The sequence below is a fragment of the Oenanthe melanoleuca genome, chromosome 25 (assembly GCF_029582105.1).
Source record: "Oenanthe melanoleuca isolate GR-GAL-2019-014 chromosome 25, OMel1.0, whole genome shotgun sequence".
In the NCBI taxonomy this organism is placed as follows: Eukaryota; Metazoa; Chordata; class Aves; order Passeriformes; family Muscicapidae; genus Oenanthe; species Oenanthe melanoleuca.
In genome coordinates this window covers 8,712,887-8,737,459 of record NC_079358.1, presented here as the reverse complement: position 1 = coordinate 8,737,459, position 24,573 = coordinate 8,712,887, and the positions used below count along the sequence as shown (strand labels likewise).

The following is a 24,573-nucleotide window of genomic DNA, read 5'->3' as shown; positions in this document are numbered from 1 at the left end:
CGCCTTCACCATCCCCGGGCACCTCTGGCACCCCAAAAAACCACAGACCCCCAAATAAACCGGGGGGGACCCCAAAAATGGGGAGACCCCAAATCCCAAACCTGATCACATTTATGGTGTTGGTGTCAATGGGGATTTGGGGACACTGGGGGAAATGTGGATTGGGTTTGGGGTGATGGATTCACCATCCCCGGGCACCTCTGGCACCCCAAAAAACCACAGACCCCCAAATAAACCGGGGGGGACCCCAAAAACGGGGAGACCCCAAATCCGACTGCATTCCTGATGCTTGGTGTTCATTGGGATATTTGGGACACTGAAGGGGTTTGGGGTGATGGTTTCATCAGCCCCAGGTGCTTCTGGCACCCCAAAAAACCACAAATCCCCAAATAAACCGGGGGGGACCCCAAAAACGGGGAGACCCCAAATCCGATCACAACTGTGGTGTCAGTGCTAATGGGGACATTGGGGACACTGAGGGGACATCAAGGGGACACCAAGAGGCCACATTGGGATGTCCCAAAGTGTCCCCAAAGTGTCCCCAAAGTGTCCCCAGAGCTCAGTGACAGCACCGGTGACAATGACACGGTGACACGGTGACACAGTGACACGGTGACACAGTGACATTGTTTATTCCCGCGGCAGCGACACCTCGGTGACATTTGGTGTCACACCTCGGTGACACTGGGGTGAGATTTGGTGTCACACACTGGTGGCAGTTGGTGTCACTGGTGACATTTGGTGACATCAGTGTCACACGCTGGTGGCAGTTGGTGACATTTAGTGACATCCCTGTCACACACTGGTGGCAGTTGGTGACATTTGGTGTCATCGCTGTCACACGCTGGTGGCAGTTGGTGACATCCCTGTCACACACTGGTGGCAGTTGGTGTCACTGGTGACATTTGGTGACATTTGTGTCACACGCTGGTGGCAGTTGGTGACATCCCTGTCACACACTGGTGGCAGTTGGTGTCACTGGTGACATTTGGTGACATCCCTGTCACACGCTGGTGGCAGTTGGTGACATCCCTGTCACACACTGGTGGCAGTTGGTGTCACTGGTGACATTTGGTGACATCCCTGTCACACGCTGGTGGCAGTTGGTGACATTTGTGTCACACGCTGGTGGCAGTTGGTGTCACTGGTGGCAGTTGGTGACATCCCTGTCACACACTGGTGGCAGTTGGTGATGGTGACATCCCTGTCACACGCTGGTGGCAGTTGGTGGCAGTTGGTGACACCGGTGACATCGCTGTCACACACTGGTGGCAGTTGGTGACATCCCTGTCACACGCTGGTGGCAGTTGGTGTCACTGGTGGCATTTGGTGACATCCCTGTCACACGCTGGTGGCAGTTGGTGTCACTGGTGGCATTTGGTGACATCCCTGTCACACACTGGTGGCAGTTGGTGTCACTGGTGACATTTGGTGACATCCCTGTCACACGCTGGTGGCAGTTGGTGTCACTGGTGGCAGTTGGTGACATTTGTGTCACACACTGGTGGCAGTTGGTGTCACTGGTGGCAGTTGGTGACATCCCTGTCACACACTGGTGGCAGTTGGTGACACTGGTGACATTTGTGTCACACGCTGGTGGCAGTTGGTGTCACTGGTGACATATGGTGACATTTGTGTCACGCTAGTGGCAGTTGGTGTCACTGGTGACATTGGTGACATCAGTGTCACACGCTGGTGGCAGTTGGTGACACTGGTGACATTTGGTGACATCCCTGTCACACACTGGTGGCAGTTGGTGTCACTGGTGACATTTGGTGACATCGGTGTCACACGCTGGTGGCAGTTGGTGGCAGTTGGTGGCAGTTGGTGTCACTGGTGACACTGGTGACATTGGTGTCACACGCTGGTGGCCTGGCCGTCGTCGCCGGGCTCGTCGCCGCCCCCGGGGGACACGGGGACAGCGCGGGGACGTCCCCAGGCCCTGCGCAGCTCCCGCTCCAGCCCCGAGACACGGCGCTCCTGGGGACAGGGACACGCGTCACCCCTCACCTGAGTGTCACCTGTGTCACCTGTCACACCTGTGTCATCTGTGTCACACCTGTCACCTGAGCGTCACCTGAGTGTCACCTGTGTCACACCTGTGTCACCTGTCACCTGAGTGTCACCTGTGTCACCTGTCACACCTGTGTCATCTGTGTGCCATCTGTGTCACCTGTGTCACACCTGTCACCTGAGTGTCACCTGAGTGTCACCTCAGCGTCACCTGTCACACCTGTGTCATCTGTCACCTCAGCGTCACCTGTCACACCTGTGTCATCTGTGTGCCATCTGCGTCATCTGTCACCTGCGTCACCTGTGTCACACCTGTCACTTATGTGTCACCTGTGTTGCACCTGTGTCACCTGTGTCACACCTGTCACCCGTGTCACCTGTGTCACCTCTGTGTCCACTCCATGTCCCCCTCCGTGTCTCCTCGTGTCCCCCCAGTGTCCCCAATGTCCCCATCCCAGTCTCCCCAGTCCCGTCCCAGTGTCCCCAATCCCGTCCCAGTCTCACCAGTGCCATCCCAGTGTCCCCAGTCCATCCCAGTCCCATCCCATTCTCACTAGTCCCCTCCCAGTCCCGTCCCAGTCCTGTCCCAGTCCCATCCCAGTGTCCCCAGTCCTGTCTCAGTGTCCCCAGTCCATCCCAGTCCATCCCAGTGTCCCCAGTCCATCCCAGTGTCCCCAGTCCATCCCAGTCCCATCCCAGTGCTGTCTCAGTCTCACCAGTTCCTATCCCAGTCCATCCCAGTCTCACCAGTCCATCCCAGTCCCATCCCAGTGTCCCCAGTCCTGTCCCAGTCTCACCAGTTCCTATCCCAGTCCCCTCCCAGTCCTGTCCCAGTGTCCCCAGTCCATCCCAGTCCATCCCAGTGTGCTCCCAGTCCATCCCAGTCCCATCCCAGTGTGCCCCAGTCCATCCCAGTCCCATCCCAGTCCCATCCCAGTCTCACCAGTTCCTATCCCAGTCCATCCCAGTCTCACCAGTTCCTTTCCCCTCTCCTCACTGGTTTTCAGTCTCTCCAGATCTTTCCTCCGGGTCCCTTCGGCCGCCGTCAGCCTGGGGGAGGGGACGGGGATGGGAGCCCAAACTGGGACCCCGAAATGGGACCCCAAACTGGGACACCCCTCAAACTGGGACCCCAAACTGGGACCCCGAAATGGGACCCCAAACTGGGACACCCCTCAAACTGGGATCCCGAACTGGGACCCCGAAATGGGGAACTCAAACTGGGACACCCCCCAAACTGGGACCCCAAACTGGGACCCCGAAATGGGGAACTCAAACTGGGACACCCAAACTGGGACACCCCAAACTGGGACCCCGAAATGGGACCCCAAACTGGGACACCCCCCAAACTGGGATCCCGAACTGGGACACCCCAAATTGGGATCCCCAAACTGGGACACCCCAAATTGGGACACTCCAAACTGGGACACCCCCAAAATAAGACCCCAAACTGGGACCCCAAACTGGGACACCGGGGTCGAGACCCCAAACTGGGACCCCAAACTGGGACACCCCAAATTGGGACACTCCAAACTGGGACACCCCCAAAATAAGACCCCAAACTGGGACCCCGAACTGGTTTGGGACATCCCCTTATTTTAGGTGCCCCTGTTTAGTGACACCCCCTGGTTTATGACACCCAATTTTGGGTGCTCCCCCTAAATTTCGGGGTTCCCCCACCCCAATTTTGGGATCCCCCACCTCAAATTTTGGGGTCCCCCATCCCCACCTGGCCGCCAGGTCGGCAGCACAGACTCACCCCCCGTTTGGCATCCCTCCTCTTTAGCGACACCCCCTGTTTTAGCACACCCAATTTTGGGGTTCTCCCCCTAAATTTCAGGGTGCTCTCCCCAAATTTTGAGGCCCCTCATCCCAATTTTGGGGTCCCCCACCTCAAATTTTGGGGTCCCCACCCCAATTTCGGGGGGTTCTCCTCAATTTTGGGGCTCCCCATCCCCACCTGGCCGCCAGGTCGGCAGCACAGACTCACCCCCCGTTTGGCATCCCTCCTCTTTAGCGACACCCCCTGTGTTAGCACACCCAATTTTGGGGTTCTCCCCCTAAATTTCAGGGTGCTCTCCCCAGATTTTGAGGCCACTCATCCCAATTTTGGGGTCCCCCACCTCAAATTTTGGGGGTCCCCATCCCCACCTGGCCGCCAGGTCGGCCCCACAGACTCATCCCCTTTTTTGGATCCCTCCTGTTTAGCGACACCCCCTGTTTAGCACACTCAATTTTGGGGTTCTCCCCCTAAATTCCGGGGTGCTCTCCCCAAATTTTGGGGTCCCCCCTGCCCCACCTGGCCGCCAGGTTGGCGGCTCGCGCGCTGCCCTCGTCCAGCTGCCCCCGCAGCCGCTCCAGCCGCTCCCGCTGCTGCTCCTCGGCCCGCGCCGCCCGCGCCTCCGCCCGCTCCAGGCGCTCCCGCAGCTCCGCCAGCTCCTCCCGCAGCGCCTCCAGCAGCCGCCCGTGCTGGGGATATCGCGACAGGGTTGGGGACATCGGGATTGGGGACACAGACGGGTTGGGGACACCGGGGATTGGGGACACCGCCCGCTCCAGGCGCTCCCGCAGCTCCGCCAGCTCCTCCCGCAGCGCCTCCAGCAGCCTCCCGTGCTGGGGACATCGCGACAGGGTTGGGGACATCGCGACAGGGTTGGGGATATCGGGATTGGGGACACAGACGGGTTGGGGACACCGGGGATTGGGGACACCGCCCGCTCCAGCTCCTCCCGCAGCGCCTCCAGCAGCCTCCCGTGCTGGGGACATCGCGACGGGGTTGGGGACATCGCGACAGGGTTGGGGATATCGCGACAGGGACACAGAGGGGATGGGGACACCGGGGATTGGGGACATCCCCCGCTCCAGGCGCTCCCGCAGCTCCTCCGTGCTGGAAACAGCGGGACTGGGTTGGGGACACCGGGATGGGGTCACCGAGGGGTTTGGGGACACCGGGGGACACCGGGAGGTACCAGGGGACACCAGAGGACACCTGAGGACACCGGGGTGACACCTGGGGACACCGGACGGACACCAGTGGACACCGAGTGACACCAGAGGACACCGGGGGACACCAAGAGGACACCGGGGTGACACCGGAGGACACCGGAAGGTACCAGGGAGACACCGGGGGACACTGAGGGGACACGGGAGGACACCAGAGGACACCAGGGGACACCTGAGGACACCGGGGGACATCAAGGGGACACCGGGGGGACACCGGAGGACACCGGGAGGTACCAGGGAGACACTGAGGGGACACCTGGGGACACCGGACGGACACCAGGGGACACCTGGGGACACCGAGAGACACCAAGGGGACACCGGGGTGACACTGGGAGGTACCAGGGGGACACCGGGGGACACTGAGGGGACACCGGAGGACACCACGGGGACACTGAGGGGACACCGGGTGACACTGAGGGGACACCGAGGGGACACCAGGGCCCGTGCCCCCCTCCCCCCGCCCCGTGTCACCTTCTCGAGCGGCCGCAGCGCGTAGAGCTCGCCCGGGGCCACCGAGTCCTCGGCCAGGCGCTGCCACGGCACCGTGGACTTGCGGGGCAGCGACGCCGAGGAGCGCAGCTTGCCGCGGGGCTGCGACATGGCGACAGCCGTTATTGTATCGCGACAGCCGTTATTGTATCGCGACACATGTTAATAGTATCGCGACAGCCGTTAATAGTATCGCGACAGCCATCAATGGTATCGCGACACACGTTAGTGGTATCGCGACATGAGGTGATGACCCGTTAATGGCACCTGGTACCCGTCATTGTATCGCCAAAGTAATTAATGTCACCAGACCTCATTAATGTCACCACACCCAATAATGTCACCAGATCCCATTAATGTCACCACACCCCATTAATGTCACCAAACCTCATTAATGTCACCAGATCCCATTAATGCCACCAAACCTCATTAATGTCCCCAAACCCCATTAATGTCACCACACCCCATTAATGTCACCAAACCTCGTTAATGTCACCAAACTCCATTAATGTCACCACACCTCATTAATGTCACCACACCCCATTAATGTCACCAAACACATTAATGTCACCAAACCTCATTAATGTCACCAAACCTCATTAATGTCACCAAACCCCATTAATGTCACCAAACTCATTAATGCCACCAAATCCCATTACTGTCACCAAACCCATTAATGTCCCCACACCCCATAAATGTCACCAAACCTCATTAATGTCACCAGATCCCATTAATGACACCACACCCCATTAATGCTACCAAACACATTAATGTCACCAAACCCCATTAATGTCACCAAACCTCATTAATGTCCCCACACCCCATAAATGTCACCACACCCCATTAATGTCACCAAACCTCGTTAATGTCACCAAATCCCATTAATGTCCCCACACCCCATAAATGTCACCAAACCCCATAAATGTCACCAAATCCCATTAATGTCAGCAAACCTCATTAATGTCACCAGAACCCATGAATGCCACCAGAACCCATGAATGCCACCACATCTCATTAATGTCACCAAACTCATTAATGTCCCCACACCCCATAAACGTCACCAAACCCATCGTGCCACCAACCCCATCCTCTCCCAGTCACCCCAGTTCACCCCCCGTCCCCTCCCCAGTGCCACGGTGGCCACCACCATCACTCACCGGGCCACCTCCGGGCGCGGGTGACGCGGTGTCACCCTCGGCCGCGCCCGGGGCCGCGTGGCCGGCGCTGTCCGGTGTGGCCGGAGGCCGCGGCGCCTTGGGCAGCGCCGGGACGCTCTGGGTGCGCTGGACGTGCCGGCGCTGCCGGGTCGGTGCCGGCGCCGGTGCCGGGGTCGGTTCTGGGGACGGTTCCGGGTCTGTCGCCGTCGCTGTCACCGTCACCTCGTCGTGGCCGCCGCGGAGGCGCCGGACGCTGGTCAGGGACTGGCTCTTGATGAGGGGGCTGTGCTTGCCCAGATCTCGTGGGGGGACAAAGCCGGGCTTGGGGGGGGCTGAGGGGCTGTGGGGACAAGGGACAGAGGGACAGGGGACAGAGGGACAGAGGGACAGGGGATAATGGGACAGGGGACAAAGGGACAGAGGGACAAAGGGACAAAGGGACGAAGGGGATAAAGGCACAGAGGGACAAAGGGACAGAGGGACAGGGGACAGAGGGAGAGGGACAGGGGACAGGGGACAGGGGACAAAGGGACAGGGACAGGGGACAGGGGACAGGGGACAGGGGACAAAGGGACAGGGGACAGAGGGAGGGACAGGGGATAAAGGGACAGGGGACAGAGGGACAAAGGGACAGAGGGACAAGGGACAAAGGGACAGGGGATAAAGGGACAAAGGGACAGAGGGACAGAGGACAGAGGGACGGGACAGGTGACAAGGGGAGAAAGGGACAATGGGACAGGGGACAAAGGGACAGAGGACAGGGGATAAAGGGACAAAGGGACAAAGGGACAGAGGGACAGGGGACAGAGGGAGAGGGACAGGGGACAGGGGACAGGGGACAAAGGGACAGGGGATAAAGGGACAGGGGATAAAGGGACAAAGGCACAGAGGGACAAAAGACAAGGGGACAAAGGGATAAAGGGTTAAAGGGATAGGTCAAAGGAACAGAGGGACAGGGGACAGAGGGACAGGGGACAAGGGGACAAAGGAACAGAGGGACAGAGGGACAGGGGACAGAGGGACAGGGGACAAGGGACAAAGGGACAGAGGGACAGAGGGACAGGAGACAGAGGTACAAGAGACAAGGGGACAAAGGGATAAGGGGATAAAGGGACAAAAGGACAAGGGGACAGGGGACAGAGGGACAGAGATGAGGAACCCCCAGTGTGGCCAGGGTGAGGGAGACCTCAAATCCTGACACCCACCTGTCCCCCTTGTCCACAGATGTCCCCATTGTCCCCAGGAGGTGTCACCTCCTCCCAGCGGCCAGCACGGACACAGGGACCGGCATCCCCCAATGCCACCCAATGTCCCAAATGTCCCCAATGTCCCCACTGTCCCCGTTGTCCCCATTGTTCCCATTGTCCCCATGTGTCCCCATTGTCCCCATGTGTCCCCAATGTCCCCGTTGTCCCCATTGTCCCCACTGTCCCCACTGTCCATATTGTCCCCACTGTCCCCACTGTCCCCATTGTCCCCACTGTCCCCAATGTCCCCAGGTGTCACCTCCTCCCTGTGGCCGCGCCGAGCCGCACGGACACCGGCACCGGCGTCCCCTCCCTGATGGCCCTGAGGATGGTGGGCAGCGGCTCCAGCTCCTCCTGCGTCTCCTGCCAGGACACCGCGGGGACATGATGGTGACAAGGACACGGTGGCCACCCCCCGGCCTTGGGGACATTACGGGGGACGGTGGTGGCACCTGGTCCAGGCTGGAGAAGATGTCGCAGAGCAGCAGGTGCAGCGTGGCGAGCTCCAGCGCCAGGTCCACGCCGCCGGCGTCGGTGGCCGAGTGGGCGCCGGCCTCGGGCGTGGCCACGGCCACCAGGAACTCGGCCATGGTGGCCCAGTTGTGCTCCAGGAAGTCGTTCATGAAGGTCATGTAGGGCTCCTTCTCGCCGAACCTGGGGTCAGCGAGGGGTCAGGGGTTATCGGAATGGTCAAGGGGTCAACACCAGGGTCAGGGGTCATCATTGTGGTCAAGGGGTCACCACCATGGTCAAGGGGTCATCAGAATGGTCAAGGGGGCATTGGAATGGTCAAAGGGTCAGAGCCATGGTCAGGGGTCATCAGAATGGTCAAGGGGTCATCATTGTGGTCAAGGGGTCATTGGAATGGTCAAGGGGTCAACATCAGGGTCAAGGGGTCATCAGAATGGTCAAAGGGTCAACACCAGGGTCAGGGGTCATCAGAATGGTCAAGGGGTCATTGGAATGGTCAAGGGGTCACCATTGTGGTCAAGAGGTCACTGACATGGTCAACCCAACCTTGGGCACAACCCAATCTTGGGGACAACCCAAAATTGGGGACAGCACAAAACTAGGGACAACCCAAAATTTGAGACACCCCAAGTGTCCCATGGCCTGTTGGGGAGAACCCAACGTTGGGGACAACCCAACGTTGGGGACAACCCAAAATTGGGGACAACCCAAACTTGGGGACAACCCAACCTTGGAGACAACCCAAAACTGGGGACAACCCAACCTTGAGGACAACCCAAACCTGGAGACAACCCAACCTTGGAGACAACCCAAAACTGGGGACAACCCAACCTTGAGGACAACCCAAAATTGGGGACAACCCAACATTGGAGACAACCCAAAATTGGGGATAACCCAAAACTGGGGACAACCCAAAACTGGAGACAACCCAACCTTGAGGACAACCCAACCTTGAGGACAACCCAAACCTGGAGACAACCCAACCTTGGAGACAACCCAAAACTGGAGACAACCCAAAACTAGGGACAACCCAGCCTTGGAGACAACCCAAACTTGAAGAAAACCCAAAACTGGGGACAACCCAACCTTGGGGACAACCCAAAATTAGTGACAACCCAACCTTGAGGACAACCCAAAATTGGGGACAACCCAAAACTGAGGACAGCCCAAAATTAGTGACAACCCAAAACTGGGGACAACCCAAAACTGGGGACACCCCAAACCTACGTGGTGAAGTTGGCCAGGTTCTGGATGACCTTGGCCACCAACGTGAGCGTGCGGGCCGCGGCCTCGCCGGGATACTCCGGCACCAGCCCGAAGAGGCTCGGGGACATGATGGCCGGGCACAGGAAGCGCAGGAAGAGCGAGGCCGACACCAGGCGCTGCCCGATGGGCGCCTTGCCCCGCGCCGCGCAGGCGCCGCGCCACGCCGCGAACACCGCGCCCAGCTCCGCCGGGAACCACCTGCCCGGGCACGGGGGGACGCGTTGGTGTCCTCGGTGTCCTTCCTGGTGTCCACCCTCACCCCTGTCCTTAAATTTGTCCCCATACTTGTCCCCATACTTGTCCCCAAACTTGTCCATCCTGATGTCCATCTTCATCCCTGTCCCCAAATTTGTCCTTGAGTCCATCCTGGTGTCCATCCCCATCCCTGTTCTCATCCCTGTCCTCAAACTTGTCCCCAAACTTGTCCCCAGACTTGTCCCCAGAATTGTCCCCAGAATTGTCCCCAAGTCCACCCTCATGTCCATCCTCATCCTTGTCCCCATATTTGTCCTTCAATCCATCCTGATGTCCATCCTCGTCCCTGTCCCCAAATTTGTCCTTGATGTCCATCCTGGTGCCCACTCTCATCCCTGTCCTTAAATTTGTCCCCATACTTGTCCCCAAATTTGTCCCCAAACTTGTCCCCAGGTCCATTCTGATGTCCATCTTCAGCCTTGTCCCCAAACTTGTCCCCAGAATTGTCCCCAAACTTGTCCCCAAACTTGCCCCCAGAATTGTCCCCAGAATGTCCCAAGGTCCATTCTCGTGTCCATTCTCATCCCTGTCCTCAAACTTGTCCCCAAACTTGTCCCCAGGTCCATCCTGATGTCCATCTTCATCCCTGTCCCCAAATTTGTCCTTGATGTCCTTCCTGGTGTCCACCCTCATCCCTGTCCCCAATCTTGTCCCCAGACTTGTCCCCAGACTTGCCCCCAAGTTCATCCTGGTGTCCTTCCTGGTGTCCATCCTCATCCTTGTCCTTAAATTTGTCCCCAGAATTGTCCCCAAACTTGTCTCCAGAATTGTCCCTCAGAATTGCCCCCAGAATGTCCCCAGGTCCATTCTCGTGTCCATTCTCATCCCTGTCCTCAAACTTGTCCTCAAATTTGTCCTTGAGTCCATCCTGGTGTCCATCCCTCACCCCTGTCCCCAGTCTTGTCCCCAAACTTGTCCCCAGGTCCATCCTGATGTCCATCTTCATCCCTGTCCTCAATCTTGTCCCCAAACTTGTCCCCAAACTTGTCCCCAGGTCCATCCTGGTGTCCATCCTCATCCTTGTCCCCAGATTTGTCCCCGAGTTCATCCTGATGTCCATCCTCATCCTTGTCCCCAAACTTGTCCTTGATGTCCATCCCCATCCTTGTTCCCAATCCCTGTCCCCAAAATTGTCCAAGTTTCTCCTGTCCCCAACATCACCCGCATGTCCATGTTTCTCTTGTCCCCTGTGCCACCCCCGTGTCCTCATTTGTCCTAGGTTTCTCCTATCCCCAGTGCCACCCCCATGTCCCCAATGCCACCTCCATGTCCAGGTTTGTCCTAGATTCTCCTGTCCCAAATGGCACCCCCATGTCCCCAGTGTCACCCCCATGTCCAGGTTTCTCCTGTCCCCAATGCCACCCCCATGTCCAGATTCTCCTGTCCCCAGTGCCACCTCAGTGTCCAGATTTCTCCTGTCCCCAATGCCACCCCCATGTCCCCAGTGCCACCCCCATGTCCAGGTTTCTCCCAGATTCTCCTGTCCCCAGTGCCACCACATCCAGGTTTCTCTTATCCCAAATGTCATCCCCATGTCCCCAGTGTCACCCCCATGTCCAAGTTTCTCCTGTCCCCAGTGTCATCCCCACATCCAGGTTTCTCTTGTCCCCAGTGTCATCCCCATGTCCCCAATGCCACCCCCATGTCCTGGTTTCTCCTGTCCCCAGTGCCACCCCCATGTCCAGGTTTCTCCTGTTCCCGGTGCCACCCCGGTGCCACCCCGGTGTCCCCAGGGCTGTCCCTCACTCGGAGCCGTCGGTGATGCGCCGCAGCGTCTCCTCGCACACCTGGCGCAGCTGCTGCCGGTGCTCGGGCAGCTCCAGGTCCGAACAGCGGCTGGGATCCACCTCGGAGCTCTGCTGGGAGCTGCAGAGCCGGGCCACCAGCTCCCCTGGGGACAGGGACAGGGGACAGAGGGGTCACCAGCTCCCCTGGGGACAGGGGACAGAGAAATCACCACCTCCCCTGAGGACAGGGGGACAGGGGACAGCAGGGTCACCACCTCCTCCCCTGAGAACAGGGACAGGGGACAGCGGGGTCATCACCACCTCCCCTGGGGACAGGGACAGGGGACAGGGGACAGGGGACAGAGAAATCACCACCTCCCCTGGGGACAGGGGACAGGGGACAGCAGGGTCACCACCACCACCTCCCCTGGGGACAGGGACAGGGGACAGCGGGGTCACCACCACCTCCCCTGGGGACAGGGACAGGGACAGGGGACAGCGGGGTCACCACCACCTCCCCTGGGGACAGGGACAGGGACAGGGGACAGCGGGGTCACCACCTCCCCTGGGGACAGGGACATGGGACAGGGACAGGGAACAGAGGGTCACCACCTCCCCTAGGGACAGGGACAGGGGACAGCGGGGTCACCACCTCCCCTGGGGACAGGGACAGGGACAGAGAGGTCACCACAATGTCCCCAAGGGTCACCAGGACAGGAATCACCAGGACAATCCCACACCACGTCCCCATGGATGGTCAGGGGTGTCACCCCGCTCCCACTCCGGTCACCACCCCCTGCCACCCCCCAGGATGTCCCCAGTGTCCCCTCCCCGTACCCAGCGTGTCCTGCAGGTACTTGGCCCCCACCAGCTTCATGTACTCGTCGATGGCCTTGGTGGCCAAGGTGTTCTCGCGGAAGATCAGCGCCTCGTGGTCATCGAAGCGATCGAGCTCAGCCACGCCCAGGTCGATCAGGAACGACTGCGGGGACACGGGGAGGGTTTGGGGGGGACATGGGGAGGGTTTAGGGGGACATGAGGGCACCAAAATGACCAGGTCAGTTCGTGTTGGATCTTCTGGAATTCTCCTGAGTTGTGTTTTTTTGTGTTTACGGTGGTGTCCCAACTCATCCATGTCAACCCAACTCATTGCAACTCAATTGAACCCATCCCAACTCAATCCAACCCAACTCAACCCAATTCATTCAATCCAACCCAACCCAACCCAATCCAACCAAACCAACTCATCCCAGCACAACCCAACCCAACCCAACTCATTCCAGCCCAACCCAACCCAACTCATCCAACCCAACTCAACCCAACCCAACTCATCCAACCCATCCCAACTCAATCCAACCCAACTCAACCCAATTAATTCAATCCAACCCAACCCAACTCATCCCAACCCAACCCAACCTAACTCATCCAACCCAACCCAACCAAACCAAATTCATCCGTGCAACACAACCCAACGCAAGCAACCCAACTCAACCCAGCCCAACAGATCTCAACCCAACACATCCAACCCAACTCAACCCAACACAATTCATCCAACCCATCCCAACCAAACCCAACCCATCCCAACTCAACTCAACTCAGCTCAACTCAACGTAACCCAACACAACCCAACTCAACTCATCCAACCCAACCCAACCCAATTCATCCAACCCATCCCATCCCAACCCAATCCAAACCAAATCATCCCAACCCAACCCAACCTAACCCAACCCTACCCAACCCAACCCAACCCAACCCAACCAACTCAACCCAACCAACCCAACCCAACTCATCCACCCCAACCCAACCCAACCCCAACCCAACCCCGCCCCACCTTGGCCTTGCCGGTGCTCTGCAGGACGCGCACCAAAGCTCCGGCCAGCTCCTCCTTGTGCCGCGCGGCGATGGCCGGCTCCAGGCGGCCGCACAGCTCCCGGTAGTGGAAGGTGATGAACTCGGCCAGCTCCTTGTAGCGCACGATGGGCAGCACCCGCACCTCGCGGTAACGCCCGCGCAGCCGCAACGCCGGTGCCCGCTCGCCGCCGGCGCCGCTCAGCGCGTACCTGTTGGGGAAGAGGAAACAGGAAAATCTTACAGATATGAATGCTCAGATTCTGGGGATACAGAAACCATGAACGAGGTTGAAATGAAAGCCACGCTTGAGATGCCAAGCCTCAGTTGCTGAATTACCAGGAAAAAATGGGATGGCCCCTGAAGGTAATTCCCTCTTGGTAGAACAACGCCCTCGGCCAGAGAGCAGCTCCAAAGGTCAAAGAAGATTTTGCCAGGGTCCAAAGAGTGATTTTAGAGTTTAACACACTATGGTGATATAAGGATTCCTATAGGCTGTATATTAATGCTACAGAATTTGTATCTTGTATTGCATTGGTTAGTGGGAATTAGAATATTCATCATGGAAGATTTATTGTATTGTAAATGGGGAATCGCTCTCTTCTTCTTCTCTCTCTTGCTCTCTCTCCCTCACTCTTACCTTTGCCCTCTTTATTCTCTCTTCTCTTGCTTTTACCTTAATACCTCTTCTCTTCTCTTCTCTTCTCTTCTCTTCTCTTCTCTTCTCTTCTCTTCTCTTCTCTTCTCTTCTCTTCTCTTCTCTTCTCTTCTCTTCTCTTCTCTTCTCTTCTCTTCTCTTCTCTTCTCTTCTCTTCTCTTCTCTTCTCTTCTCTCCTCTCCTCTCCTCTCCTCTCCTCTCCTCTCCTCTCCTCTCCTCTCCTCTCCTCTCCTCTCCTCTCCTCTCCTCTCCTCTCCTCTCCTCTCCTCTCCTCTCCTCTCCTCTCCTCTCCTCTCCTCTCCTCTCCTCTCCCTCACCCTTTTACCCCATTGCCCTTTCTCTACCCTCTCTCTCCGCTCTAGCAACGCTCGTTCCGACTCTTTCCACCTTTCACTCCCACAACAAACAAACAACAACATTTATTTTTTTCCCCCCCGCACCTACCAACGCTCCAGCGGCTGCTGCCGCGCCGCCGCCAGCTCGGCCAGCGGGATGGTGACGGCGGCCACCGGCTGCCCGGGCTGGTGGTCGCGGCACAGGGCGACGGTGAGGGCGCGCGCCGGCGGCAGCGCGGGCAGCTGGAAGAGCTCGCCCCAGAAGAGCTGGCCGTCGGCTCCGGCCGCTTTGGCCGTGGTGCGGGCCAGCAGGGCGCCGTCCAGATGGAGGTGGCAGCGCAGGCGGCGGCCGGCGGGGAGGTGGCGGCCCTCGTACACCCAAAGGGTCAGAGACAGCTCGAGGCGCTCGCGGTTGTCCTGGTGAAAGGAGGGGGGACAAAGGGGGCAGAGGGATGAGGGGACAAGGGGATAAAGGGACAAGGGACAGAGGGACAAGGGGACAGGGGGACAAGGGGACAGAGGGACAAAGGGACAAAGGGCCAAGGGACAAAGGGATGAGGGGACAAGGGGACAGAGGGACAAGGGGACAAGGGGACAAAGGGACAAAGGGACAAGGGGGCAAGGGGACAAAGGGACAGAGGGACAAAGGGACAAAGGGACAAAGGGGACAAAGGGACAAAGTGGAAAAAGGGACAAATGGAACGAAGAGAGCAATGGGACAAGGGGACAAGGGGACAAGGGGACAAAGGGACAAAGGGACAAAGGGACAAAGGGACAAGGGGGCAAGGGGACAAAGGGACAGAGGGACAAAGGGACAAAGGGGACAAAGGGACAAAGTGGAAAAAGGGACAAATGGAACGAAGAGAGCAATGGGACAAGGGGACAAGGGACAGGTGGACAAGAGATAAAGGAACAAAGGGACAAGGGACAAGGGACAGGGGATAGAGAGACAAGGGGGATGTGGGTGAGGTCATGGTGACAAAGGGACAAGAGGACAAAGGGGACAAGGAGGGGACACAAAGGTCCACGGGGCCAGCAGGAAACACGGGGCACACTGAGGATGCTCCGTGCCTCAGTTTCCCCACCCACCCCAGGGACAGGAGGTGCTGTCAGTGTCCCCAGGTGTCCTCAGGGTGTCCCCAGCTGTCCCCATGTCTCCCCAGGGTGTCCCCATGTGTACCCAGCTGTCCCCAGGCTGTACCCAGCTGTCCCCATGTGTCCCCAGCTGTCCCCAGGTGTACCCAGGTGTCACTAGATAACCCCATGTGTCCCCATGAGTCCCCAGCTGTCCCCAACCGTCCCCATGTGTCCCCAGCTGTCCCCATCCATCCCCATGTGTCCCCAGCTGTCCCCAGGTGTACCCAGGTGTCCCCATGTGTCCCCAGCTGTCTCCATGTCTCCCCAGGTGTCCCCATGTGTCCCCAGCTGTCCCCAACCGTCCCCATGTGTCCCCAGCTGTCCCCAGGCTGTCCCCTTGTGTCCCCAGCTGTCCCCAGCTGTCCCCAGGCTGTCTCCAAGGTGTCCCCATGTGTCCCCAGCTGTCCCCATGTGTCCCCAGGTGTCCCCAGCTGTCCCCATGTGTCCCCAGCTGTCCCCGGTCCCACCTTGCCCGGCTCCGCCGCCCGCCGCAGCTCCTCGATCCAACGGTCGCGCTCGGCCAGGGAGGAGCAGCCGAAGGAGAGACTGCCCTGGGGAGAGATCACCTGGGACAGGAGGGGACAGGAGGGGACACTGAGGGGACAGGGAGAGATCACCTGGGACAGGAGGGGACAGGAGGGGACACGGGACACTGAGGGGACAGGGAGGGGTGACAGGGAGAGATCACCTGGGACAGGAGGGGACACTGAGGAGACACTGGGGACACTGAGGGGACAGTGAGGGGACACTGAGGGGACACTGAGGGGACAGTGAGGGGACAGGGAGTGACCACCTGGGACGGGAGGGGACAGTGAGGGGACAGTGAGGGGACAGTGAGGGGACAGTGAGAGATCACCTGGGACAGGAGGGGACAGGAGGGACACTGAGGGGACACAAGGGGACAGTGAGGGGACAGTGAGGGGACACTGAGGGGACACGAGGGGATACGAGGGGACAGTGAGAGGACAGTGTGGGGACAATGAGGGGACACGAGGGGTGACACTGAGGGGTGACAATGAGGGGACAGTGAGGGGACAGAGACAGAGAGGGGACACTGGGGGGGACAATGAGGAGTGACACAGGGGGTGACACTGTGGGGACACTGAGAGTGACAGGGACATTGAGGGGACACTGAGGGTGACAGGGATACCACGAGGGGCACAGGGTGGCTGAGTGTCCCCGGTTAAGGATCATTTTGGGGAGCTCTGGGTGCCAATTTTGGGCTCTAGGTGTCATTTTTGGGGCTCCTAGGTGCCATTTTTGGGAATCTTGTTGCCATTTTTGGCACTCTTTTTGCCATTTTTTGGGCTCTAGTTGCCATTTTTTTTGCTCTTTTTGCCATTTTTTGGGGTCTGTGTGCCATTTTTGGGCTCTGTGTGCCATTTTTGGGACTCTTGTTGCCATTTTTTGGATTCTTTTTGCCATTTTTGGGGTCTGGGTGCCATTTTTGGTCTCTTTTTGCCATTTTTTTGGGATTCTTGTTGCCATTTTTGGGACTCTTTTTGCCGTTTTTTGGCTCTTGTTGCCATTTTTTGGGGTCTGGGTGCAATTTTTTTGGCTCTAGGTGTCATTTTTGGGTTCTTGTTGCCATTTTTGGGACACTTTTTACCATTTTTGGATTTTTTTTTGCCCCCAAACCCCCACCCCATACCTGGAAGCAGAACCTCTCCCCCACCACGCTGCCGTGCACCGGCCGGACGATGACGTTGTCCCCAGTGAGGTCCAGCCAGGGGGGTGGCACCAGGGACTCGCGGGAGCCGCTGCGGCTGGGGACCCTGAGGGGACACAGGTGTCACCAGGACCCCAAAACGGGACACTGAGGAGACAGGAGTGTCACCAGGATCCTAAAAAATGGGACACTGAGGGGACAGGAGTGTCACCAGGACCCCAAAAAGGGACCCTGAGGGGACAGGGGTGTCACCAGGATGCAAAAAATGGGACAGGAGTGTCACTGGAACCCCAAAAAATGGGACAGGAATGTCACTGGGACCCTGAGGGGACAGGGATGTCACCAGGACCCCAAAAAATGGGACAGGAGTGTCACCAGGACCCCAAAAACGGGACCCTGAGGGGACAGGGGTGTCACCAGGACCCCAAAAATGGGACAGGAGTGTCACCAGGATGCTAAAAATGGGACCCTGAGGGGACACAGGTGTCACTGGAACCCCAAAACGGGACACTGAGGGGACAGGAGTGTCACTGGAACCCCAAAAACGGGACAGGAGTGTCACCAGGACCCCAAAAAGGGACCCTGAGGGGACACAGGTGTCACCAGGACCCCAAAAAAGGGACACTGAGGGGACAGGAGTGTCACTGGAGCTCCAAAAATGGGACAGGAGTGTCACCAGGACCCCGAAAATGGGGCAGGAGTGCCACTGGGATCCCAAAAATGGGACAGGAGTGTCACCAGGATCCCAAAAAAGGGACCCTGGGGGGACAGGGGTGTCACCAGGACCCCAAAAATGGGACAGGAGTGTCACCAGGATGCTAAAAATGGGACCCTGAGGGGACACAGGTGTCACTGGAACCCCAAAACGGGACACTGAGGGGACAGGAGTGTCACTGGAACCCCAAAAACGGGACAGGAGTGTCACCAGGACCCCAAAAAGGGACCCTGAGGGGACAGGGGTGTCACCAGGACCCCAAAAATGGGACAGGAGTGTCACCAGGACCCCAAAAAAGGGACACTGAGGGGACAGGAGTGTCACTGGAGCTCCAAAAATGGGACAGGAGTGTCACCAGGACCCCGAAAATGGGGCAGGAGTGCCACTGGGATCCCAAAAATGGGACAGGAGTGTCACCAGGATCCCAAAAAAGGGACCCTGGGGGGACAGGGGTGTCACCAGGACCCCAAAAAGTGACAGGAGTGTCCCCTACCTGTCACCCTCGGGCGCTGCCACCGCCGTGTCACTTTTGGTGCCACCTCGACTTTTCCTGTCCCGGAGGAGCCTCTTCCACAGCAACCCCTGGGGACAGGGAGGGGACAGTGACGGGGACAGGGAGGTGACACAGGGACGGGGAGGGGACACCGGGAGGTGACACAGGTGACAAGGACGGCGCTGTCCCACCTTGACGTTGCTCGGGGGGGGATCAGTTTCGGGGCGGTGGCACAGGGCGGTGGCATCGGAGGTGGCACTGCCAGCGCGGGTCCTGCTGCGCCAGGGGGCCTGGGGACAGCGGGGACAGTGGGGACAGAGGGGACATTGGGGACATTGGGGACATTGCGGGGATTGGGGACATTGGGGGGATTTGGGGGGATTGGGGACATTTGGGGACATTGGGGACATTGGGGACATTTGGGGACATTGGGGATATTGGGGGGATTGGGGACATTGGGGACATTGGGGGGATTGGGGACATTAGGGACATTGGGGGGATTGGGGACATTGGGGACATTGGGGGACATTGGGGACATTGGGGGGATTGGGGACATGGGGGGATTGGGGACATTGGGGACATTGGGGGACATTGGGGACATTGGGGACAGCGGGGACATTTGGGGACATTGGGGGATTGGGGACATTGGGGACATTGAAGATATTTGGGACATTGGGGACATTTGGGATATTTGGGACAGTGGGAACATTGGGGGACATTGGGGATCTCAGGGGACATTGGGGACACTGAGGGGACATTCGGGAACATTGGGGGATTGGGGACACTGGGGACCTCAGGGGACATTGGTGACATTGGGGACATTTGGGGACATTGGGGACATTTGGTGACATCGGTGACACTCCCTGTCCCCACCCACCTCCTCGTCCCTGCCCAGTGGCACCAGGTGTCCGTCCAGCAGCGAGAACTGGGACACGTCCCACACGGTGGCATCGGGTGGCACCGGTGGCACCGGGGACGTCCCCGAGGGCGGCACTGAGGGGACGGGACAGGGGGAGGGTGGGCACGGTGACACTGTCACCCGCAGGGGGGTGGCACTGCCACCGAGGACAGGTGACAATGAGGGACAGGTGGAGGTGACAGCAAGGGTGTGGTGACACCAAGGGAGACGTGACAGTGACGGTGACACAGAGAGAATGACAGTGCACAGTGACACGGTGACACAGTGACACAGTGACAGTGACGGTGACAGTGACAGTAGCAGTGACACTGTGACAGTGACACTGTGGCAGTGACACAGTGACAGTGACAGTGACAGTGACACAATGACAATCACAGTGACAGTGACAGCGACACAGTGACATTGACAGTGACACAGTGACAGTGACACAGTGACAATCACAGTGACAGGGACAATGACAGTGATATTGACACAGTGACAGTGACACAGAGACAATGACAGTGACACAGTGACACAGTGACAGTGACAATGACACAGTGACAGTGATAGCGACAGTGACACAGTGACAATCACAGTGACAGTGACACCATAATAGTGACACGGTGACAGTGACAATGACAGTGACACAGTGACGATCACAGTGACAGTGACACAGTGACACAATGACAGTGACACAGTGACACAGCGACAATGACAGTGACAGTGACAATGACAGTGACAGTGACACAGTGACAATCACAGTGGCAGTGACACAGTGCGGTGACAGTGACACAGTGACAGTGACAGTGACAATGACACAGTGACAATCACAGTGGCAGTGACACAGTGACAATCACAGTGACAGTGACAGTGACACAGTGACGGTGACAGTGACACAGTGACAATCACAGTGGCAGTGACACAGTAACAATCACAGTGATGGTGACAGTGACACAGTGACAGTGACACAGTGACAGTGACACGGGTGGGGACACGCCCTGGTGGCCCCGTGCCAGCCCCGTGGGTGGCCCTGAGCCGGTTTGGCCGGGTCCTGGCCCAGTGCCACCGGCAGTGCCAGCGCTGGCACGGGGACACGGGGACAGGAGGGGACAGGAGGGGACAGGAGGGGACAGGAGGGGACAGGGGGGATGTGACAGTAAAGTACCGCCCACCCCGCACCCCAAAATTCATCAACTCCCAAACATCACCCCCAAATCCATCACCCCACACTCCAAATCACCCCAAAATCCACCAATTCCACCCCAAAACCCCCAAAATCCATCACCCCACACCCCAAATACCCCCAAAATTCATCAATTCCACCCCTAATTATCCCAAAATTCACCACCCCACACCCATAATCACCCCCAAATCCATCACCCCACACCCCAAATTCCCCCAAAATCCACCAATTCCACCCCAAAAACCCCAAAATCGTCAACCCCAGATCCCCAAATCCATCAATTCCACCCCAAAATCCACCCCAAAACGGTCCAAAATTTACCACCCCACACCCCAAATCACCCCAAAATCCACCAATTCCATCCCAAATTACCCCCAAATCCATCACCCCACACCCCCAAATCCACCAATTCCACCCCAAAAACCCCAAAATTCACCATCCCACACCCATAATCACCCCAAAAATCCATCACTCCAAACCCCAAAAACACCCCAAAAATTTTTGGTGACCCCAAAATCCCCCCCCCTCACCTGTCCCCTCCCTCTCCTGCCCATCACTGCGCCCCCTCCTCCTGCGCAATCACCCCAAAATCCATCACCCCACACCCCAAATACCCCAAAATCCATCAATTCCACCCCAAATCACCCCAAAATCCATCAATTCCATCCCAAATTACTCCAAAATCCATCACCCCACACCCCAAGATCCATCAATTCCATCCCCAAAAATCCCAAAATCGTCACTCCACACCCCCAAAGCCATCAATTCCACCCCAAATACCCCCAAAACCCACCAATTCCATCCCCAAAAACCCCAAAATCGCCACCCCAGACCCCCAAAATCCATCACCCCACACCCCAAATTACCCCAAAATCCACCACCCCGCACCCCCAAATACACCAATTCCACCCCTAATTATCCCAAAATTCACCACCCCACATCCCAAATCACCCCAAAACCGCCATCCCAGACCCCCAAAATCCATCACCCCGCACCCCAAAATCCATCAATTCCATCCCCAAATATCCCAAAATCCACCAATTCCACCCCAAAAAACCCCAAATCACCCCAAAATCCCCCCCCTCACCTGTCCCCTCCCTCTCCTGCCCGTCGCCGCGCCCCCTCCTCCTGCCCAATCACCCCAAAATCCATCACCCCACATCCCAAAATCCATAAATTCCATCCCCAAAAACCCCAAAATCCATCACCCCACATCCCCAAATCCATCAATTCCACCCCAAATCACCCCAAAATCCATCAATTCCACCCCGAATTACTCCAAAATCCATCACCCCACACCCCAAATTCCCCCAAAATCCACAAATTCCACCCCAAAATCCACCCCAAAACGGTCCAAAATTCACCACCCCACACCCCAAATCACCCCAAAATCCACCAATTCCACCCCAAAAACCCCAAATCACCCCAAAATCCCCCCCCTCACCTGTCCCCTCCCTCTCCTGCCCGTCGCCGCGCCCCCTCCTCCTGCCCAGGTAGCGCTGCAGGGCTGGCGGTGCTTTTGTCCCCTCGTGTCCCCGCGTGTCCCCTCTTGTCCCCGCGTGTCCCCGCGCGTCCCCGACCCCCTTGGGCCACTTGGAGGGGGCGGAAAAAGCCCTTCGGAACAGCGACCGCCGCGCGCCGGCCTTGGCGACACTCCTGTCGCCGCCTCTGTCGCGATTGGTGTCGCCCTCCGTGTCGGGGTGGCTGTAGGAGCGTTTCCAGCCCTGCAGCCTCGCCCAGCGCCGGCTCCCCGGGGACCCCCCGCTTTTTTCGGGGTCCCCCCCCTGCAGCGGGGTCCGCCACTTGTAGGTTTTTAATAGGGCGGGGGGCGCCGGGGCGGGCGGGGGGGGGTCGGGGTCCATCTGTGGGGGGAGCGGGGAGTGAGTTTTGGGGGGGGACAGGGGTGGGTTTGGGGTTTTGGGGGGGTTTAGGGGTTGGATTTGGGGTTTGTGGAATGGGGGGACTAATTTTGGGGGGGACAGGGGTGGATTTGGGGATGGGTTTGGGGTGGGGGAGGGATTTTGGGGGTTGGATTTGGGGTTTTGGGGGGGTTCAAGGGGATTCGTTTTGGGGGGGGGGTTCAAGGGGTGAGTTTGGGGGTTGTGGGATGAGGAGAGTTGAGTTTGGGGGGTCCAGGGATGGATTTGGGGTGGGGGAAGGATTTTGGGGGTTGGATTTGGGGTTTGGGGGGTGAGGGGATTCATTTTGGGGGGTCCAGGGATGGATTTGGGGTTGGATTTGGGGTTTTGGTGGGGACAGGGATGGGTTTGGGGGTGGGTTTGGGGTGGGGGAGGAATTTTGGGGGTTGGATTATGGGGCGGTGGGATGGGGGAGTAATTTTGGGGGGTTCAGGGACGGATTTGGGGTTGGATTTAGGATTTGTGGGATGGGGGGAGTAATTTTGGGGAGTCCAGGGATGGATTTGGGGTTGGGTTTGGGGTTTTGGGGGAGTTTAGAGGGTGGGTTTGGGGGTTTTGGGGTGCGGGGAGTAATTTTCGGGGGTCCAGGGATGGATTTGGGGTGGGGGAGGGATTTTGGGGGTTGGGTTTGGGGTTTGAGGGATGAGGGGATTCATTTTGGGGGGTCCAGGGATGGATTTGGGGTTGGGTTTGGGGTTTTGGGGGGGTTCAGGGGGTGGGTTTGGGGGTTGTGGGATGGGGAGAGTTGAGTTTTGGGGGTCCAGGGATGGATTTGGGGTTGGGTGGAGTCATTTTGGGGGGTCCGGTGGTTGGATTTGGGGGTTGTGGGATAGGTGGAATAAATTTTGGGGGCAGGATTTGGCGTTTGTGGGGTTAGGGGATTCATTTTGGGGGGTCCAGGGGTTGGATTTTTGGGGGTTGATGAGATGGGGGAGTCATTTTGGGGGGTCCAGGGATTGGATTTGGGGGTTGATGGGATGGGAGGAGTTGAGTTTGGGGGGTGCAGGGGTTGGATTTTTGGGGGTGCTGTTAGGGGGGGGGAGTCACCCCCAACGTGGCACCCCCACCTTGAAGGGTCCCAGTCTGGGGGGTCTCCCCAAATTCCCGGGGTGTCCGGGGACAGAGGGACAGGACAGAGGGACAAGGGGAGAAGGGGACAACGCGACAGGTGGACAGGACAGGGGGACAGAGGAACAGAGGGACAGAGGGACAGGGGCACAGAGGGACAGAGAGACAGAGGGACAGGACAGAGGGACAAGGGGAGAGGGGGACACGGGGACAGAGGGACACGGTGACAGGGGGACAGGGGGACAGAGGGACAGAGGGACACGAGGACAGAGGGACACGGTGACAGAGGGACAGGGGGACAGAGGGACACGAGGACAGAGGGACAGAGGGACAGGGGGACAGGACAGGAACAGGGGGACACGGTGACACGGTGACAGAGGGACAGGACAGGACAGGGGGCCACGGTGACACCGTGACAGAGGGACAGAGGGACAGGAGGACAGAGGGACAGAGGGACAGGGGGACAGAGGGACACGGTGACAGGTGCCCCGCCACCCCCCCGCCCGCGGCTCAGGCGGCACCGGAGGCGTTTCCGTCGTTCCCCAACCGCGCTTCCCCTCCCCCCACCTCCTCCTCCTCCCCCCCCCCCGCACTTTGGGGACACCCCCGAGCTCCCCCTTTGTCCCCCTCACTAGGGGGGGGACACAGACACCCCCTCCCCCTGTCACCCCCCTGCGATTTTTGTCACCGATTTGTCACCAGCGCCCCAAAAACGGGGGGGTGACCCACATCCTGCCGCCGGGGGGGGTGACAAAAAATTTTGGGGTCACCCCCTCCACTCCCCTCCCCCACCCCCGAGGATTCTGCAGCACCCCCGAGGAAACTTTTTGGGGATTTTTTTTGGGGATTTTTGGGGGATTTTGGGGACTGTCCCCCCCCCCTTTCCCGCCACCCCAAAAATGTCCCCGCGGTACCTCCGTGCTCGGCTCCGGTTCCTGTCGCGGCTTCCCCATGTGACCGGGCGGGAGTTTCAGTCACACCCTCACCTCTCCCTCCTCCTCCTCCTTCATCCTCCCTCCTCC

At 58.5% G+C, this 24,573-nt stretch overlaps 1 protein-coding gene across 1 annotated transcript; it reads right to left on the bottom strand.

Moving 5' to 3' along the window:
* Window positions 1-1,821: 1,821 nt before the first annotated feature.
* Window positions 1,822-24,561, bottom strand: RASAL3 (RAS protein activator like 3). Its single transcript, XM_056509959.1, has 19 exons — window positions 24,538-24,561; window positions 22,009-22,426; window positions 19,361-19,476; window positions 18,675-18,773; window positions 18,484-18,572; window positions 17,258-17,381; window positions 16,074-16,172; window positions 14,579-14,886; window positions 13,460-13,688; window positions 12,466-12,610; window positions 11,648-11,792; window positions 9,608-9,844; window positions 8,362-8,563; window positions 8,169-8,272; window positions 6,663-7,002; window positions 5,488-5,607; window positions 4,313-4,482; window positions 2,988-3,063; window positions 1,822-1,980 (listed from the first exon to the last, which is right to left on the bottom strand). Exons 1-19 carry the CDS (start codon window positions 24,559-24,561, stop codon window positions 1,858-1,860), a joined length of 3,168 nt encoding a protein of 1,055 aa, XP_056365934.1. The 3' UTR covers window positions 1,822-1,857.
* Between the last annotated feature and the right edge of the window lie 12 nt (window positions 24,562-24,573).

Coding starts and splice junctions, on each gene's coding strand:
- RASAL3 (XM_056509959.1), bottom strand. CDS start 24,561: ATGAAGGAGGAGGAGGAGGGAGAG. Junction 8,564..9,607: donor AACCTGGCCAACTTCACCAC/GTAGGTTTGGGG, acceptor CGCTGACCCCAG/GTTCGGCGAGAAGGAGCCCT. Junction 8,273..8,361: donor TCTTCTCCAGCCTGGACCAG/GTGCCACCACCG, acceptor GTGTCCTGGCAG/GAGACGCAGGAGGAGCTGGA.